Here is a 19,457-nt window from a genome sequence, read left to right as displayed (position 1 = left end):
GGCTGGCTCCTGCTCCCACCTTCAAATCCTCGAGGTTCCAGCCCCCCCACCAATACATGTGCTGTGTCACGTGTGGACAGTGTCTCAGGCCCCCTCCCCCTCCCCCCACCCTCCATGCAGAAGAGTTGCCACCCTGGGCTCTGGGCTGTGGGTTGCAGGGCAGTAGCCCCACGACCTCCATGAAGGGGCCTTGACCAGCCTTAGAATGCTCCAAATAGTAAGTACCAAGGCTCAGACCCCCAGGCCTGCGGGTCACGCGCTAAGTGGACATGGGGCTGCAGGATGCACGGACCTCACAAGCACCCAGCTATGGCGTCAGGTGGGCAGAGCTACCAGTTAGCAAAGGAAGTGAGGGTGCAGTTGAACTTGAACTGAGATGAATGGCGCGTGGCTGTTTAGTGCACCGAGTGTGTGTGCAGATGCAGGATCGTGTAAGCGTAGTGTGCCCTGCCCGCAAGGCTCACCTGGAATCAGGTGAGCCTGGTCGGGCCTGGACGGGTGGGCCTACAGCCCCGATGGGCGCCCCGAGGAGGCTGCTGCAGAGGCTCTCTGTTCACACCCTCAGTGAGCACAACGTCCCGGATTCCAAGGAGGTGGCGGAGCGTTTCCACGGCAGCCTGGTGTTGGCGCTAAGCGAGTCCGGGCCGCGTTTCCTGGCGTACTTCGGCTCCTTCGCCACGGTGGGGCTGCTCTGGTTTGCCCACCACTCACTCTTCCTGCACGTGCGCAAGGCCACGCAGTCCATGGGGCTGCTGAACACGCTGTCACTGGCCTTCGTGGGCGGCCTCCCGCTGGCCTACCAGCAGACCTCGGCCCTCGCCCGGCAGCCCCGCGACGAGCTGGAGAGCGTGCGCGTCAGCTGTGCCATTATCTTCTTCGCCAGCGTCTTCCAGCTCGCGATGTGGACCGCGGCGCTGCTCCACGGCCCCGACACGCTGCAGCCGTCAGCGCGCTTCGGGGGCGCGGAGCACGCCTTCATGTTGGCCAAGCTCGCTCTGTATCCCTGCGCCAGCCTGCTGGCCTTCGCCTGCACCTGCTTCCTGAGCCGCTTCAGCGCAGCCATCTTCCACCTCACGCAGGTCGCTGTGCCCTTCATCTTCCTGCTGCTGCGCCTGCTGGTGCGCCTGGCTCTGCGCCTGCTGCGGGCGCTGCCGGGCCTGGCGGGGCCGGCCCCCGACGCCCAGGACGCCGCCGCGCGGGCCCCGCTGCTCCCTGCACCCTGCTAGCGCCCCAGCCTGAGCGCAGGGTCAGTGGGTGGCCGCCCTTTGGGGAGACTGTTCGCTGCACTTTGGCAGCTCCACAGGGACTCAGCTTTGTGGCACTGCACGGCCCCTCTCCTGTGTCACACTTGAGCAGTCCAGGGGTTCCAGGGATTGCTGAGGCCCAGCAGGAGTCCTCAGCCTTGTTCCTGGGAGCCAGCCAAGCCCACCTGCCCACCACCCCACCCACACAGCTCCCTGGGGGATGCTGGGCTGCAAATCCCCTTCCCCACGCACTGGCCTTATGCACAAAGGAGCGAGACGTGGACAGCGACGCCCAGGCTGCATTTGTTGAAGATATAAGTTACGCGGGATTCAGGAGGTATGGCTACAGAAGAGGACACTGCAGGCCCACAGCCCCACCTGGGCACAGGACAGCTTCCCCCTAGGCACAGTTTACAGCAAGTCCTGCAGACCCATCACCAGCAGGGCCTGCGAAGCAGAGACTAATTACATCATGGGACAAGGCGCGAAGAGGCACATGACCGCCAAAGGCTGTTCAATGCAGTTGTCAGTGTCATTTTGGCAGAAGCTTGGGGGCACGGCTGGGTGGGCCGTGGCTGAGGGCAAAAGCTGCCAGGGTGCCAGGGACCCAGCCCCACCAGACGGCACCAGCAGCAAGGGGACGGATGGTGGGGTGGGGCCCAGATTCCCTAGGTACACTGAATGTTTGCTCAGGGTCCACCTGGGGTCTGAGACAAGGCTGGGGGTGGCCTGCCCAGCAGCCACGTCCCCCATCACCAGGTGTCCATGTGGGAAAGCACTGAGACTACGAAGTCCTGTCTGCTGAGCAGACCTGGGGGCTGCCATGTCAGTCATTGGCCTTGGTGATTAAAGCTTTGTGATGAAAGCCGGCTCCTGTACACCTCACACTACTGGATGCCCTTTGGGCCTGCAGGCTAGGCTTGCAGGGGTTTGCTTCTGGTCCCTTCCAGGCACGCTGGGCCCCACGCCGTCCAGCTGCCTTCTGGGCACCATACTCCATCTTCCAGATGGTGGCTAAGCCCACTGGCCTCAGGGCCCTCTGCAGTGCAGCCCTGTTACTCCCAGTGACGAAGCCAGGAGAGAAAGCAAACAGCAGGTGCCCACACCCAGCCCTCCGTGGTGATTGAGACCAGAGGAGCTGATGGTGGGCGCCCCACATATGCTGGGTACCCAGGGCCCACGGAGCCAGCTGCTCTGTACGCGTATCCCGGGGGACTGCCCAAGGGGCACCAATGAGGTCTGGTGCTACCAGCTTGAAGGGCTCAGGCGGCTGTGGTACAAAAGGAGACATGCCTGTCCTCCATGATGGTGGCCTGGGAGCAAGGGGATTGGCTCGCCAGAGCCCCCGCCCACCCGTCACTGGTGCGAAGGCAGGGGCGTGGGGAGGAGTGCCCGAGATGGGTCCGCAGGCAAGTCCATCCACTGCCAGCCGCCACTGCAGGGTGGGCACAGCCTACTCCGGGCTGTCCTCTACTTGGGGTCCCCCTCAGGGGCAGGCACCCCATCTGCTCGCGTATCCTTGGGGGTCCCAGCTTTCTTGGGCTTCTGCTTGGTCTTCCTGAGCATGTGGACCTGTCCCGGGACAGGAAAGGTCAGAGGGCTGGGTGACACCATAGGCCAGAGTCCCCAGCGCCATCTCAGCCCATTTTACAGAGGGGGAAGGAGCAGGGGCCATGTGATTGCAGCTTGTGGGACAGGTGCTCAAGGCTGCCACTGCCCAGCACACACCCTCTGAGGCCCTAGGGTGGCTCATCTCCATCGAGGCGGATGCTCGATGCCAGACAGCCTCACCTGGGCCCCATGACCCATCAGGGTTGGGGGAGACTGGCCACAGCAGGACCCCACCTGACTCCTCACGACTCACCTTCGGGCTTGCAGCCGAGATGATAATATGCCCGGGAGCCTGGACCCAGGGCTCGCCGTCGACCTGCACAGGTGTGGGCTTGAGAAGGGTGACGCGGAAGCAGGAGCCTTGGGCAATGCGGATGCCGGAGCGCAGCCCCCCCTGGACCTGGCCCTGGTGGGGAGGGGTGGCTGGGTTCAGCAGGCGGCAGCGCCAGGCGGACGGCCCTCCAGGCCCACTCACACTCACCATGTGCATGACGCCCGTCACCCCCACCACCTCCAACAGCCCGTCGTCCATTCGTGGCTTCTCAAACCGCGAGTCACTGTCGGAACCCCACAGGTCAGCGCCTGACCCCCAGCTGTACCAAGAGGGAGGGGTGCACAGCTAAGCCTGCAGGCTGCACAGGACCCAGGGTCCCCCCGAGGCCAGGCTTGAGGCTGCAGGTGGGGCAGAGCCCCCGGGGAGCCCCCACCCCGCACCTGGGGATGTTGATGAAGATGAGGCCCTCGATGCTGGGCAGCTCCACCTCCTGCTGCTCCACCTGCAGCCGGATCTCCTTGTGCAGGCTGCGGGAATGGTTCATCTTCTGCAGCCCGACCCGCACGTACACGCCCTTGTTGTGGAACCTGTAGAAGGGGGACACCTGTCACAAGGTGCGGCCCTCACTGTGCCTAAGGCAGCCCTCAGGTTCCTGCTGGTGAGTCCCCAGGAAGCACGCCGTCACCAGGGGCAGCCCCCGCTCTGCCCAGGGCAGTCCCAAGCTACTTGATCCTCAGGCACCTGCTGGTGAACTTGCCGGGCTCCTCTTCTCGCGCCTGGTGGAAGTCCAGGCTTAGCTCTGCGTCGATGCCAATCCCACAGTAGTTGCTCATCTGTACTATCTGGGGACAAAAGGGATTCTCCCGTGGCCCCGTGAGCCCCCACCAGCTGCTGCCACTGCCCCAACCTGGGTCCAGCCTCCTCGTCTCCAACCCCACTCCACCGCTGTTGTCAGAGCTGCTCTGCCCAGTGACTGTCCTGCTTAGTGACTGCCAGCACGCAGGAGAAGGCAGCATGGCACACGGTGTAGGCCAGGCTGTGGCCAGCCAGCCCCGGGCATGCATGTCACCTGGCCGACCGTAAATGGGGTGGTACTGTCACCTGCGCCAGGGTGTGGCTGGGACAAGGAAAAGTCCCTGGACGCATGTGGTAGGGTCACGTGCGGAGGACCCACGGCTGCCACACCCTCACCCAGGCACACCGGTACCTTAGGGGGCTCCATGTCGGCCAGGCCATTCTCCGCACTGCTGGCCTCGTGACCATCCAGCAGGATGGTCCAGCGGTCCATGAGCACAGCGTCAGCCTCGTCCACTGACACCAGCACGGAGAGTGGGTCCTCGCCACTGTAGCCTGCCCCCCAGCGTAGGACCCGGCCAAGGTCATTCCCTGGGACAGATGAGGCGCAGGCTGACTCTCCACCCTTACCCTCCACCCGAGGCCTCAAATGAAACTTGGGGCAGGAAGATATAAAGCCCAAGGCCCCGTCTCCCAACTCGCTGGCTCAGCCCACCTGTGCCCAGGGGCAGGATGGCCACAGAAGGCTCCGGGCAGGCCAGACGGTACCGCATCTCCTCCAGGGCAGCCAGCACCCAGCCCACGGTGCCGTCCCCACCACACACCAGCACCCGGAAGCAGGGCACCTGGGAGAACACGTGGAACCTGGTGATAGGGAGACAGGAGCTGTCCTGCCACCAGCCTCAGCCACCCAAGTACGCAGTGAGCGGGGCGGGAGTTGTGACCTGGCTGCAGAATGGGGCTGCAGTTCATCCCCCAGGCAAGACAGGCCTTGAGGGTTCTGACACCGAACCCCAACCTGTTCCCACCGGCCCCTCCCAGGACCTGGCAGGCAGTGGGGACCCCACCAGACTCACCCGGGAAGAGGCCCCCCGTTGGTCAGCTCAAAGACCTGGTGAGGGTTTAGCAGCTTCCGGAAACTGCAGAGCAGGTCACGGCCCTTGAGGCCTCCACTCTTTGGGTTCACAAACACGAGGAGGGGGTGGCAGTCTGGGGGCAGCTTGGTGTGCTGACAGATAGGGGCTGAGTTAGGGCAGGTATCTCCCCCCACCACACTGGCTCCCAACCTGAGCCTACCTGGGGCAGCCCCCTCCCAAGGAAGGTACACATGAGGCCCAGGGTGCCCACATGGCCATCCCTGGCTCACCACTGACCAATGGGGGCACCCCCCAAGGCAGCGGGGACACCCAGAGGCCACTGGCCAGTGGGGCCAATGTGAGGCCGGCCAGCCTGGAGCTGAGTACACAGCCGAGCCACACCCTGACACACATCCTGACACCACATCCCACTGACCCGTGAGGCCACAAGCCCAGGCTGGAAGCCCATGTGGGACCCCATCTGCATCTCGGGGGGCCACCTGTGCACAGCCTGGGAGGACGCAGCTGCCAGGGCCCCCGCTACCCACATGGCACCTACACACCTTCCCTCAGGCTCAGGACGAAGCCCATCCCCTCAACTTCCAAAACACAGTGCCCAGCAGACTGGGCAGGGGGCTGGGGTCCCCACAATGGTGAGGATGGGGGACTGGGTCCCTACAGGTGAGGACAGGGGCTGGGGTCCCCACAAGGGAAAACGGGGTAGAGGGACTGGAGTCTTTACAATGGTGAGAATGGGGGGACTGGGTCGCTACAGGTGAGGATGGAGGTGCTAGGGTACCCACAATGATAAAGACAGAGAACTAGGGTCCCCACAATGGTGAATATGGGGATCCCTACAACGACAAGGATGGGGGGCTGGGGTCCCCATGATTGGGGTGCTGGTTGACAGGAGACATACAGGCCAGGCTCAGACACACTGGCCATGGCACAAGGCCAAGACCACACTTGGGGTGACTGACCCACTGGACAGAGCTACCTGGGCCAAGGTACCACTTACTTGCTCACCCCAAGGCAGGCAGCTGCCAAGAATGAGACAGGGCGTGTTGGCCTTGCCTGCCTGGCTCCGCCTACAGGGCCGGCTGACAGGACCCTGACCTGCAGGACGGTGTCCCCTGGTTGGCCACTCTGTCCCAAGCCAGCTCAGGGTGGGGAGGGGGCAGCTGGGACCTGCAGGTGTCCCCCACCCAATCACAGCCCCTGCACTCATTCTGTAATTCTGCTTCCCCTGGACAGGGGTCAGGGACAGAGCAGCCATGGACACCTGGGGGGAACCCTTGGGGGCCTGCAGGACTGAGGACCGGAGACTGCTGGGAAGGCACAGAGCAAAGAACAGGCTCCAGGGCTCCTGCCCTGACCCGAGCTGTGTCCGTGGCGATCAGGCAGTGCCACCTACTGGCCAGAGGCCTGCTGGGTAAGGGGACTGAAGCCAGGCCCAGTGACCCCAGAGAAGGTGAGGGCCTGGCAGGAAGTCCAGATGGTTCCCTGCCTGTCAGCCTCCGTGCAGGCCCCTCACTTGTTCAGCAAACCAGCCATGGAAGCCACATCCCCCGAGATCCCAGCGACCACTCACCAGCACATCCGGGAGCACCAGGGCGGTCAGCGGCCGGCCATGCACAGCCGTGTCCTTGACTAGCATGTACAGCCGCTCAGCCTCTGCAAAGCAGGCCACGTCCAGCACCACAGCACCTGTGGCAGGTGGGCCGTGAGTTCAGGTGGCGGCCAGCTTCAGGTCAGCCCATCTAAAGGTGTTCTCACAGTCTGGGACCCCCACCCCTGGGGGAGCCTTCAAGGACGGCTGGACTCAGACATAAGACATGGTGAGTGGACGTGAGCAAGGCCACCAGGAGGCATGATGGGAGCAGCTGGGCGCACCCTCGCTCCCTGGCCCGCCGAGCCCCCTGGGACCCACAGAAGGGACATGGCCCACGGTGCTGCTTCCCACTTCCAGGTCCATCTCAAATTTTCTGTGACAAGGATATGAACCCATGGGCAGAACGGGTAATGCTCTCCGTGCCTCGGTCACATTTTAACCAAAGCATTACAGCTGTGAGCCAGAAAACAAAACCATGTTTCCCTCATATGTCGTTCCCTGAGAGAAAGGTCAGATCTAAACAGGTGACATTTAACTCGGAAGCAAGAAGGGCAGGCTCTTCCATCGAACTCTAGTGAGTGACCTTTGACCAAACCCGACCGCCACGGGGGCAGCTCACCTTGCGAGGAGTAGATGTGGCTGAGGGAAACCAGGCCAGCTGCAAGACAGGACACGGTCAGGGGAGGAGCAGGAAGGCGCAGTGCAGAGGGCCCTGCCCCCTGGGCACTTCGCTCTTCACAGGAGCTTCTTCACACCACCCGGCAGGGGCAGCCACCCCAGGAGTGCCCATGCCCCGACTGCAGGCACAGCAGGAGGCTCAGAAGCCCATCAGAGGTGGTGTCCCAGTCTGGGCCCCAGAGGTGAAGAGAGACCCACTGGGTGGGGAACCAGCTGGACAAAGGCTGCGACAGTGGTAGGAGGTGGCAGGAGGACCCGGCCTTGCCCAGCAGCCCCACAGCCTGCTCGCAGGACTGCCCCACCCTGGTAGCCAGTAGCCAGCAGCCCCAGGCCAGCACAGGTGGTCACACCTTTGGTGGCCACAGCGTCCTCCAGGAGGTTGCCATACTCCTGGGGAGACAGACCAGGAGGCAGGCCACCAACAAACAGAGAGACGCGTGGGACCACAGCCCTGCTCTCAGCCACGTAGAAGCGCGTCTGACTCATCTGCCGCAGGGATGTCTGTGGAAGGGGAGGGGTGGCGCTGAGCACAGCGGGGGGGGGCACCCCAGTGCCAGGCCCCTCCACTTGTATCCGGAAAGGGACCCTGGGAAAATCCCAGGCTGAACTACACCAGCTGGAGGAGAGGATGGAAGACACAGGGAGCTCAGGGTTCCTGTGCTCAAATCCCCACCTTCCAGTAACAGATGACCTATTATGAAGCGGACAGACCAGCCAGGGCCCAGACGGGGAGGCAATGCTGGCCAGGAGGGTCAACTACCCTCCAAGGGGACATGGGGACCCTCTATGAGGCAGAGGCCAGCAGCTCCTCAGGGACAGTGTCCACACACACTGACCTTCCGGATGTCTCGGAGCCGGTTGAGCAAAAGCTCCTCCTCGGCCAGTACTGTCCGCTGGACTGCGGGGTGAGAGGGGCTGCCGTCAGCACCAGGCACTGTGCCCACCTCTGCAGATAGCTGCCTGAGACCCAGGGCACCCAGGGGCAGACAGCTCAGGGCATCGCTGCATGCCACCCACTCACCTTGCCTGCCGCCCATGAGCACCTCCACCAGCTGGAAGCTCTCAGGACCCTCGGCCTGTGGGGGGCAGAGTTGGTGTTATCAGGCTGGAACCAGCCCCCACCTCCCACGTGGGGCATCCATACCAGGGCTGGGATGGCAGCCTAGCCCACTGGGCTGGCCAGGACCGCAGCAGGCCCAGGTACACACCTGGCGACCGAGCAGCGGGAGCACCTCCAGCACCACAGTCCGCGCAGTGCTCTGTGGGGTCACACGGAGGGACACGTAGGCCACACCCACCCTGCAGGGGACAATCTCAGGAGCTCGGGCCACACAGCCCCACCCTTCCTGACCCTGCAGGCAGACCCTATGCCCGGGGCCTGCGTCTCACTTGAGCCAGGCAGGGTAGATCTTCAGGACCTCCTCTGGCCGGGGCAGAGCTCGAATGGTCCAGGCCTCAGGACTGGCCTCTTGGGCCCCTGGGCCCCGGCTGCCCTCCGCCTCCAAAGTCCCACCACTCCGTGCCTTTCGCTGGCCCCCGGTGTCGCCAGTCTGTACAGATGAGGGGAGCGCCTGCAGCTCGAAGTCTCGGGGGTCCTCCGTGATGTAGAAGGCCCGCAGTGCGGCCTCCTGCAGGGTGGGGCCAGGTGTGGATGGATGTGGGCCATGCTGGATGGGCCCTGTCCCCACCCTGTGCGCGCTCCCTCTTACCAGCACCTCCTCACTCCTGGCGAGGCGCGGGACGCTGATGACACGAAAGTGATTTCGCTGCACAGCGTCGCTGCCGTCAAAGATCTTCAGGGTCTGCTTGCCTGGGCCAGAGTGAGGTGGGTGTTAATCCAGGGCAGGGTGGAGGGCGGGGTGGGGGTGAGATGGGGGACGGGCCAGGGCTAAGGGGCACATACTGGACTCTGACGCAAGCACGTCTTTGGCAGGGCCGGCGGCGAGGGCGCTTCCGTCCACGCAATCGTCCCCTTCACCTGTGGTAGGGCACAGCGAGGCTCACTCCGGGCCTAGCCCCCACCCCGGCGCCCCTTCTAGGTCCCCCACCCCGCACTTACCTGGCTCACTCTCAGAGATGCGGAAGCAGTGCATCTTGCTGAAGTTTCGGGACAGCAGGCGCACGCAGGCGGGGGGCAGGATCATGGTGCGCAGGCGCCCAAAAGTGCACTCAGGGGCGAGAGCCGCACAGCAGACTGAGTGGGCCTGGGGGAGCACGGCCTTGAGCCTGGGGCCTTTGGGCGGGACAGGGCCGGCCCTCCGTGACTCTGAGGGGCCCACGCAGCACTGACGGCTCCCACGCGGCCTAGACTGCGCAACCCCCAACCAGAGGGAGCCCCGACTCTCTTCTGTACAATGGGGACCCATACCCCAAAGAGCACGATACAGAAGGGCTCGGATAGAAAGGAGGCGCCCCCGAGGCCCCGCCCCCAGGCCCCCCCACCCACCCCGCCCTCTGCCCCCAGGACCCTGCCCCGCCCCACCTGGATGCCGCACCACTCGCAGCGCAAGCCAGCGAGCACATCTGAGGAGCCGCACGCCTTCCTGCAGACCTCGCAGCGCGCGCTGGAGGGCAGGTTCCCCTCCCGCCAGTGGTGGTGATGCGTGTCCTGTGAAGGGGCAGTCAGCAGGCTCGACCCGGCCCCCTCGGCCCCCTCTCCCCTCCCCAGCCTCGGGCTCCTGCTCACTCACGTGGTCCCGGTGCCCGTCCTGGTGGCACTGGCGGCAGTCGCTGCAGGCGAAGGGCACACAGTCGGGGTGAACGTGCAGCTCACACACTGGGGGACGGTCAGGGTTAGGGGCCTCTGGCCGCACCCATGGCCCCGCCCCCTTCGCCCCGGCATCTCTGCGCGGCCTGAGTTCCGCCCTCGCCTCGCTGTCTTTAACCTTCCTGTGCCCAACGTGAGGCGAGGACAGCCCCTAACTCTCCGCATTTCTCCGGCCCACGTCAACACGCAGCCAGCACCCCTGCACCGGCCGCCCTGCCCAGGCAGCTCTAGAATCCAAAACACTCCCGCCCACCACCCCTCACCAGCAGCCTAGCCGCGCACGCCTGGGCCACTCTGTGCAGGAGAGACTGGGACCCTGGGTCGGTGGTACCTTCACAGCGGAGCGCGGGCGCCTCCAGGCCCTTGCGGCACACGGCGCAGAACTTGCGCTTGTAGAGTCCCCGGGGTCCAAAGCAATGGGCTACAGGTACCTGGCGGGAGTAGAGCGCCTCAGCCCGGGGCCCACTGCCCGCGCCCCCACCACCAATCCTGGCGCCCATCCAGTCCTCCACATCCCAGGGAGCACTCACCACCTGCCTGACAGCTGCAGTGCCCCCAAATCCTCCTGAGCACTAGTCACACTGCTGGGAAAGCCCCACATGGGTACCCCCCCACCCCCCCACCCACCCCCACCCCCACCCCCGCCACTCTGTGCAGGACCAACACTGCCCCGCCCCCTACATGATCTCAGGCAGCCGCTTCTGCCCCGACACCCCTGCTGGTCCTTCCCCACGCCTGCTCCAGCTGCACTGCCCAAGAAGCCCAGGCACTGACCACTTCCCCCAGGTCTGTTCCCCTGTGGTACATTTGGGACAACTCAGATGCAGCACAGATGCAGGGGGCCCACCAATAAGCAGCAGGGACAGTGCTGGGGACCCCGGAGGAAACAGGTGAGAACCAGCAGGAAGTGAGGCCCCACTGCTGCTCTGGGAGGGGCTCACAGGCAGGGATGCCCAGCTCAGCTCGGGGGACCCAGCCAGGCACAAAGGAACACTCCCTCCCAAGCCAGCAGCAGGCCTGACCACCAGCCTGTCCCCGCCCCTCGGCCCCTCCGGGCAGTGTGGCAGCCCACACTCTGTACTCACGCGGACCAGGCTGGGTGCCACGCTGGTACAAGGGGTCTTCACGTGCTTCAGGCACTTCTCATGGGACATGAAGTTGCACACTGTGGGAAGGAGAGCCATGTGGGTTGGTCCCTGTCCCACTCTGGAATTAAGAGACCCCATATTGGCATGCAGACGGGAGGCCACCAAGGGCCATGGTGGCCACCAGCATTCTGCCAGGGCAGAGTGCCCACCCCAGTGGGCCCCCTCTGCCAGAGCTGATGGGGGACAATTCCTGCATGGATGAGTCGCTGCAGCACCCCCCCAGCCCATCCCACTGTGGGAGTGACAGGGAGAGTGGTTCCTGCCACCCCCACAGTCATGGGGAGAGAGAGAGGCCACAGCGAGCGCCTCCCCCCCAGAAGTACCAGGGGACACCCTGACCCTCTGACTCACAGTACCCCTGGTCTCGAGAAAGCCCAGAGCAGAGGGAGAGGGCAGGGGCCTGATGGCTCTGACCATCCTGGATGACATGGCTGGTGTCCTTAGAGGGCCTCTGCCCCCGCATGCAGCTCTCCTTTAGGTCTCTGCGAGGGGTAGGCAGGTAGATGGGTATCTCTGCACATCCCCTCAAAGGGCCTCGCCAAGGATGCCTTCCCTCACTCCCCCACAGCTGCACACACCCCAATCTCCCCTCCCACTACCTGCCGACACCCAGAGCCAGTCTGATGGGCCAGGACCCCGCCGAGGCAGGCAGGCCAACTGGCCCAGTGAGGGTTGCATCTGCCCTGCCCAGAGGGGTGAGCAGTCCAGAGGCCCCAAGGCCGTGGGCACTCAGACTGCCCTGTCCTGAGGTCCAGTGTCGTGGGGAGGCCCAGCGAGACGAAAGGTCAACTGGGAGACAGACCCAAAGATGGAGAGTAGTGGGGAGACCTCGAGAAGGAATGGCCAGAGCAGCCTCGGGTGGCACATGCAACAGGGGTGGCTCCAGTGAGGACAGGGGGCCTGGGGGTCCCCACTGGGGTGGGATGGGATGGACAAGCTGCAGGTGGGCAACTCTACAACACAGCCTTGGGTAAAACTGTGCCTGTGGGGCCTCGAGGAAGCCCCGTCCCACACAGTCCCTAGAAAAAGGCAGACAAGCTCCTCCACGGGCTGGCAAGAGCAGCCCTGAGGCCATGTTTAGAGAAAACTCCAGAAGCAGACTGGCGTCAGATGGGTGAAGTGGGGACACAGAGGAGGAATGAGCACTGCCCCTCCGGATTCCCCTCCAAGACACCCAGCCCAGCTCTACCACAGAAGGCAGCAGCTGTGGGCAGGCAGCACCCAGCTTCCTCCTCTGGCCTGATCACCCCACAACACACATCCTGGGTGCTCCCTGATGGGGGCCGGGGGGGGGGGTGAGTCTTCTTCCCACAGCCTTGTCAGACTCCTCTGCTTGCTGACATCACCAGCCTGTTTTCCACGAGGTGGGAAGAATGTCCACACTGCATCCCCAGTGAAGGCCTCCCATCACCCCCAAGCCTAGCCTCCTTCCTGAGCTGCTGCGTCCGGCTAGGCGGAGGGTCCTTGAGCCCTTCAGACCTGGAGCCCTGCCTTCAGCACGTCTCACCTGTTCAAAGGGCCTCAGACTGGAGCCGACAGCCTACACAAGCACACCTCCCAGCTTAGGTGAGACTCTTGGCACTCCCAGGGGTTACGCAAGGCAGTGCAACAATTCCGATATGACAGAGAAACCAGACGTAACCACTCCATGCCAGCTAGCCAGGCCACCTGGTGCGGCCCTGGGGGGTCAGAACAACCATGCCATTTACCCTGACGGAGGCATCCTGTGTGAGGTGCTGAGCCTCTACAGACCATAGATTGAGTTGTCCCTCTTCCCCCGAGCCAAAGGCCTGTCTCCCTGAGAAGGGCAAGGGCTCCCCACTCTACTATCCTCCATGATCCTGGGCAGCTTCGTCCCCAGGGCCAGCCCACCTGCCCCGAAAAAGGGAGCAGGATTAGAAGAGGGCGGACCTTGGAGGGACTTGCACTGGAGGAAGGAGGGCCTTCTCGCCCGCCAGGCTGGCTTGGCAGCTGGGTGGGAGCCCTGTTGGGGCACGCTGAACTTGGGATGGCAGGCCCCAGGTGGGCTGTCACAGAGCCTGAGTACAGGCACTGCCAGCACCCGTCCACTGTGGGCAGCAGAGTGCACCCAGGGCAACAATAGACCAGCACCAGAGCACAGGAGCCAGTGGCCAGGCTGGACCTGCCCAGCCACACTGCTGCCCTTTGCTGCCCCAGCTTCTGGGGGTGAGGAGTCCAGAGGAGTAATCCGCTTGTTCAGGGTGGGCTGATCTCATCCTCCAGTCACTGCACCTGCCCCCTCTCTCACGCTGCCCCTCTTTCTTCCGTCCCCCACTGGATCCCCACCCCGGTGAGAAAGCCCAGGCAGACCTGGGGGATGGGCCGCGGCCACCTGACGCCCCCAAAACCCTGCCAGAGCCGGCCCTCGTCACCTCCGTGGGGAGGTTCTAGCCGCACACTCCTGCCCCAAGGGGTAAGGGACTCTCCTAGGAAAGCCATTACTGGGAGTGCAGAGGCCAGAGGTGAGGCGCCCGTCTGGGCCAGGGGCTGCGGTCTGCAATGGGGTCGCGCGCGCTCACCGTCGCAGAGAAAGCCGGCCAGCCCCCAGATGAAGTCGGAGCAGAGGTGGCAGAAGGTGGGCTTGGTGAGCGTCACTTTCCGGAAGCTGTGGCCCAGCGCGGCGGGGCCAGGGGTCCTGGAGCCCGCCCGCTCTGGCCCTGACCCCGGCCCGGACCCTGGCCCGGGCCCCGGCCCCGGCCGAGCGCGGCCTCTGCTGCCCAGATCGGGGCTGGAGGCCGGGCTGCCCCAGAGCGGCGAGCCGCCGCCGAGCCAGGAGCGGGTCCCAGGCTCAGCCGCCGCCTCCATCCCGGCCCGGGGGGCCCGAGCCCCGGCGGCGGACGAGAGCCGGGTCCCCGCAGCAGGCGAGAGAAGCCGTGGTCCTAACTATCCCCCGCCGTCTGAGCCGGGCTTCCGACTGCGCCCCCGCCACTGCGCAGGCGCGCACTCTCGGGGCGGGGCCGAGCCTGGCGGTGGGGCGGGGCATATCGGCGAGGCCCAGCGGGGTGTGGCCTGTGGGGAGGGGCCTGGAGCGGTAGGCAGGGCGGGGCCTGGGAAGGCGGGGCCGACGGTGGCGGGGCCTGCGACGATAGGATTGGGGACCGGGGACCGGGATGAGGCAGTAAAGTGGGACCTGCAGGGGCGGGGTCTGGGGAACCCGAACCTAGAGGTGTGGACCTGAGAAGAGGGGCCGGGGATGGGGGCGTGGCCCGAGTCAGGAGGAGGGGACTGTGGGGCGGGGAGGCGGGGCCAGCCTACGGAGCGGGTGTCTCAGCGGGGGTCCGAGCCGGTTCGTGTGGAGAGACCTGGAGAGCTGGATAATAGGTCTGGTGGCCTTGGGCTGACCCCCAGCGCCCAAAGCCGGGACCCAGTTCTCCGCACGCAGTCTCCCGACTCCGATGCGAGCGTTTGCACCTGCGGAGCTCAGGCGCGCGCCTGCGCAGACTGTCGCCTCCCACGCGACGCCGGATCCAGCCTGTGGCTCGCGTTTGCGCAGGGCGAGTCAGTGAGCGCGCCGCACGGCCCGGGGTCCCAGGGTAGGCTTGCGGGTCCAAGCCCTGCCCTCAGGGTCCCCGTCCTTGCCCTCGGGGCCCAGTCTGGCATCTACTGCAGAGGAGGAGGGCGATGGAGATGGTGCTGGGCTGAGAGGGCCTTGGGCGCGTGGACCCTGCGCTTCCCGGAGCACCCCAGGCGCGCGGCTCCTGTCCTCACCACAGATGGGAACTGAGGCTCCCGCCAGCAATTGCCAGGGCCTGCAGCCCGTCCGGATGTTGCTGCTTCGTCTATTTGCGGGTGGTGCTACAGGAGCCCCCGCCCGTCAGCTCTCCGGTGGGAAGCATGAGGGCCCGAGTCCCTCCCACCTGGCCCTGGCCTGGCGTTCCGGTCCCGGGCGGTCCTGCACCCTCCCCTCTATGAAATCCTGCCCCCACCGCGCCCCCGGTGCTGCAGTGAATCCTACCACCCGGCCCTGCAGGCGGGGCGCCAGGCTCTGCGGAGGACCAGCTACAGCACGCACAACTTTGTCTTGTCCAGGCGGCGCTGGGGACGTATCCGCGCGCCTCACCCTGCCCCATCGCCCGCCAGCACTGACCCTGGGCTGCAGTGCTCGTGGCCGAGTTGGATGTCGTGTGCAAAGGGGCTTGCTGGGGACCCTTCTAGTCCCTGCCATGTAGTTGTGGGTTACAGTCCAGTCAGGCCCCCACCCTGGCAGGGCGAGCAGAGGCTGCAGGGCCTCGATGGAACTGGCTCCCATGGGTGCGGGGAAGGGTGGGGCCTCAGGGTCCCAGAGGGAGAGAAAAACGGGGCGGGGGATGCAGCCGGGCGGCGATAATATCCCGGGAGAGGGCGTAATGACCACAAATGCTACGAAGTGCCTGGAAGTGTGCTCGGCCTGCTCGTAGCGTCGTCTGCACGGAGGGAGGCAAGGAGGGAGAGACCGATGGAGAGGCAGCCTTTTGCGCAGAGGGGGATTCCAGGAATGGACTCTGGAGAGAGGGACGGTGGTGCCAGGGACCACGTTTGAAGACAAGAGGAGCAGGTCCTGAGAAGGTGGACGGAGACTCCGCCCCCAATCCCAGGAGGGCTCCTCACCTGTCTAGAAACTGTTAACCGAGCATCTGCAGAGAAACGGAGCCAGGGGGAATGACTAGGAGGAGCTGGCCCAACCGCAGCAGAGAAAACAGAGCGAAGACCCTGGGGCAGGGGGATCGGGGAAAGGAACCCTTCCCATGGGACTCCTCAGACCGCAGGAGAGGTCAGTGTGTTGGGGCTGAGTCCCTGGTCCTGGAACATTCAACTCACTGCCAACCTCCAGCCCCTGCTCAGAACCTCAATCCAAACGACTGGGAGCTCCTGGGTTCACTACTCTCTGCTTGTGTCCTCAGCACCACCTAGCCCTCGGACTTGCCTTCAGCCAGGTCACAGGTCAGGGGTAAGGGCCAGGCCCCAGGACTGACCAGCCGCTCATTTGGAGAGTTATGCAGCGATGCTGCTGGTGAGCAGCGTTTTCTATGGACTCCCAGTGCCGCTGACTTCTAAGGAAACAGGACTTGAGCACATACCTTTCTCTGTTTGTGAAAAAGTGGAGTGCAGGAATATCTTAAGAAGGAAAATCCAGGTCTGACCATTTCTGCGTAGCTCTAACTGCTTCCTCATCCCGCTTATTAACTACAGGCAAACAATACTTCCATCAAATGCTCCCACGAGCTTCTTAGAATAGCTTCCAACAGACATGTATTGTTAAGACTGCTGTCCAGTTTGGAGAGGACTTTGACAACTGTGTTCATTTGTCAGCTGGAAAGTGTCAGGTGACCTTTCCTATGCTGTGGCTAATCTAAGATGCCCCTACTGATCCGATGAACCCTTTTACCTCACGGCCTTGTCACACCGCTGTGAGGTTCTAGGTTATCTTGTCGATGTCAGCATTTCCTGTCAAATCAGCAGGATGTTTAATCCCTTCCCAAAAGATGGTGTAATTCACTCCTCTTGCTTAACTGCCATGGGTGTTCCTGGAAGCTGCTTTCTGTACCAGGATGTCTGACTCTGAGTTTGCCACGCACAGAAATGACTGGGAACGACATCAACACTCCCCTAAACCCCAGCTGATGTTTCCACAGTTTGACTTCCCCTTGGCCAGATCCTGAAAGTGTCCCACCTCTCCAGTACCACCCCACCAAGAGGGGAAGTGTGACAGAGGGACTCTGAGATAGTGTGGGGACCGCTGTGGTCACAGTGTCTTAGTTTTGCCAATTTTACAAAACCATAAGACCATACGACTGAGGCCCTCTGTGAACCCAGGTGACTGTGTGGACCTGCTGTGTCCCTGAGGTGCCCAGTGCCATGCTGTCTGCACCGCTCTGGCTCTGCGGGCCTGTCTACGATAGCACATGTTCTCCATGCATGTGCAAGGTGCAGGCAGGACCATGCCCACCTGAGGCCAACTGCTGGCCCTGTCCAGCTTCTAGAGCCATGTCCCCTGCATTCCCACATGTGTGGCCCTTCCTCCATCGTCAAGGCAGCAGCATTACATGTACTAACATGTGTACCCAGGATTGTATTCATCAGATGGTAACAGAAACGGAGACAATGCCTTTGAAGGAAGAAGGTACTGCTCACAGTTCCCAAGAGGAGGGGGACCCCATGCCACGCAGGGCCACACAAGGAAACCCCAGTTTGGGGCAGGAGCAGAAGCAGGAGTGAAGAGAACGTGGCCCAGAGCCTGGGTTGGGGTTTTTACAGGAAGGAGTAGGTGAGGCGGCATAGGTACATGGAAGGTTAGAATTGAACGGATGATTCAGTGGCCTGGGCGATAGGGCGGTCCCTAGTTGGCCACTGCCTGGCCCTGGGGTAATTTGGGGCAAGGGGATGTTGGCTCCGTATCTGAGGATGAGGTGAGGAGCGGGTGGAGCGTGGGCTCTGGCCAGGTTAGTTTGGAATCAAAGATGCTCACAAGGGAGTCTTGGCCATCTGTAGGGACTGGCGAGCCCTGGGAGGGCAGTCTCTGCAGGTCCAATCCCCTAGGAACTGAACCTAGAGAAAATAAGCCCTCTCCTGCCTCTCCATGTGGCCCAGCCTCCTGTTTCCAGGGACCTGTGACTACAATGTCTCCCTTCACGACAAACATCTCTGTGTCTGCTGTCTCAGCATATGGATTAAGACCAACCCCGAGCACACATTTCACAGCGGTCTTCTGTCTTCTGTGGTCATCCCATGGCTGCTTCCACATCTAGTCCCCCTTACAAGGATGCCATGATGACATTTGGGACTCATTGGGATCATCCAGGATAATCCCCCCATCTCAAGATCCTTACCTTAATAACACCTGCAAAGTCCCCTTACCAAGTAAGGTCATCTGCACAGGCCCTGGGGGTTAGGACAGTGGACACAGCTGGGAACCAGCCAATCACACACAATGCACAACCCCCCCCCCCCCAAACTTCTATGCTATTGTCACACATTCCAATTCTCTGGACATATTGTAAGCCCCACAAGACATCATTATTTTTGTTTTACAAGTCACTCTTCACTAGGCTTTTCTGTGACACACCCTCTATCTTTCGTCCCCTTCCCTCCTGTTCACAGACACCTTCACGACAACTGTTTTAGGGTTTGTTTCTTTGACATGTCTACTTAGCTTTCATTTTTGAAGCATACTTTCTGCTGGATTTAGAATTCTACGTTTGCAGCCATTTCCTTTCAGGACTTCGTTGTCGTGGTCTCAGCGGCTCACTGCTCTGCATGGCGGAGGCAGCAGGTCTTCCAGGGAGCTGCCTGAAGACCCTGCCTGTGGCCTCAGCACTCCTTCACCACCGAGGCATCCGCTTTCTAGGTGGTTCTCCTACCTACACAGCACGTCCTGATTCAGCAGCTGATGTTTCCATCGCTCTTAGAAAATTACCAACTTTTATCACTTCAAATACTCTTCTGTCACCAACCTAAGGGACTGGGACACTGGCTGACTCCAGGGTGGAGCTCTGCTGTCTGAGAAGACGGTGCAGGGACAGACGTGAGGCTGTAGCACCTCGGCGGATATGTACAGTTGAAAATATAAACACACTGCGACGCCCCCTCCTCTCACACCCAGGCCAGGCCATCCGCTCTCTGCTACTAGAAATGTCCACTTCGCTTCTCACAGGCAGCTTGTCTCCGACCACTCTTGTGCTTTTATGACAGCCCCACTTTCAGAAAACGCCGTGTTCCCCCCCAACACACACACCCTCCAGCCGAAAGCCTAGGATCACCTTTGACTGTGCTCTTTCCCTCCCACCCCCACATCCCACAGCCGGTGAGTCCTAGCGCTGCGCCTTCCAAATGTGTCCCACATGTGACCACCTCTTTGCCGCGCGAGCCAGCAAGTAGCCGCTTGACCCGAACATTAGGCACCTCCCGGTCTCCAGGGCGACCTCCGATGCATCCACAGGACGGCGGCTCTCCTTCGTGCCGCGGACTAAAAGAACTGTCTTCTACGGGGGTCCGGCACAAGGAGCCCCTCGGTCCTCACGGCTGGCGATGCAGGACTATCATCCCCGTCTGCTGGGGAGGAGGTGTGGGGAGGAGTTTGCCAGAGGGATAGCGTTCCAAGTTCCCCAGCCCACCTAAACCCCACCCACGACCCCGCCCCGCCTCGCCCACAACCCACCAGTCCACCTAAGCCCCTCTCATGCCCACGCTCACACGCCCACCTCCATGGCCCGTCCACTCCCACAGCCCAGTGCCCACGCCTGGATCTTCACCTT

General features: G+C 62.9%; 2 protein-coding genes across 5 annotated transcripts in view; one reads left to right on the top strand and one right to left on the bottom strand.

Moving 5' to 3' along the window:
* Positions 1 to 2,109, top strand: part of TMEM175 (transmembrane protein 175) — a 14,851-nt gene extending 12,742 nt beyond the window's left edge. For all 3 annotated transcript variants that reach the window (XM_019712482.3, XM_019712481.3, XM_074320003.2), the window contains one exon: positions 566 to 2,109. In XM_019712482.3, coding sequence (XP_019568041.2) covers positions 566 to 1,226 — 661 coding nt within the window. In that variant the 3' untranslated portion in view covers positions 1,227 to 2,109. The remainder of the gene's footprint in view (positions 1 to 565) is intronic.
* DGKQ (diacylglycerol kinase theta) lies at positions 1,536 to 19,457 on the bottom strand. 2 transcript variants are annotated; one of them, XM_019712468.3, is made up of 24 exons: positions 19,404 to 19,453; positions 13,746 to 19,251; positions 11,143 to 11,222; positions 10,389 to 10,488; positions 9,981 to 10,066; positions 9,773 to 9,898; positions 9,350 to 9,494; positions 9,194 to 9,268; positions 9,000 to 9,100; positions 8,680 to 8,918; positions 8,499 to 8,589; positions 8,312 to 8,366; positions 8,127 to 8,188; positions 7,641 to 7,791; positions 7,232 to 7,270; positions 6,592 to 6,707; positions 5,001 to 5,152; positions 4,640 to 4,788; positions 4,337 to 4,515; positions 3,871 to 3,971; positions 3,570 to 3,716; positions 3,337 to 3,448; positions 3,109 to 3,261; positions 1,536 to 2,816 (listed from the first exon to the last, which is right to left on the bottom strand). In XM_019712468.3, exons 2-24 carry the CDS (start codon positions 14,029 to 14,031, stop codon positions 2,715 to 2,717), a joined length of 2,847 nt encoding a protein of 948 aa, XP_019568027.3. In that variant the 5' UTR covers positions 14,032 to 19,251; positions 19,404 to 19,453; the 3' UTR covers positions 1,536 to 2,714. The 2 variants fall into 2 exon arrangements, with proteins under 2 accessions (XP_019568027.3, XP_074176069.2); XM_074319968.2 differs by having other exon boundaries at positions 8,127 to 8,366; positions 19,404 to 19,457.

The sequence above is a fragment of the Rhinolophus sinicus genome, chromosome 1, assembly GCF_057876585.1.
Source record: "Rhinolophus sinicus isolate RSI-liver-muscle chromosome 1, RSI-T2T, whole genome shotgun sequence".
Lineage (NCBI taxonomy): Eukaryota > Metazoa > Chordata > Mammalia > Chiroptera > Rhinolophidae > Rhinolophus > Rhinolophus sinicus.
The sequence above is the reverse complement of the archived record's forward strand: the minus strand, read 5'-3'. Positions and strand labels throughout refer to the sequence as shown.

What these genes read in the sequence shown, in the direction of transcription:
- DGKQ (XM_074319968.2), bottom strand. Translation starts at nt 14,031, where the DNA reads ATGGAGGCGGCGGCTGAGCCTGGGACCCGCTCCTGGCTCGGCGGCGGC. An exon ending in GGACGCTGTGGCCACCAAAG is followed by an intron (nt 7,271 to 7,640) that starts GTGTGACCACCT and finishes CCTGTCTTGCAG; the next exon opens with CTGGCCTGGTTTCCCTCAGC. An exon ending in TGGTGCTCCCGGATGTGCTG is followed by an intron (nt 5,153 to 6,591) that starts GTGAGTGGTCGC and finishes CCTATCTGTCAG; the next exon opens with CACACCAAGCTGCCCCCAGA.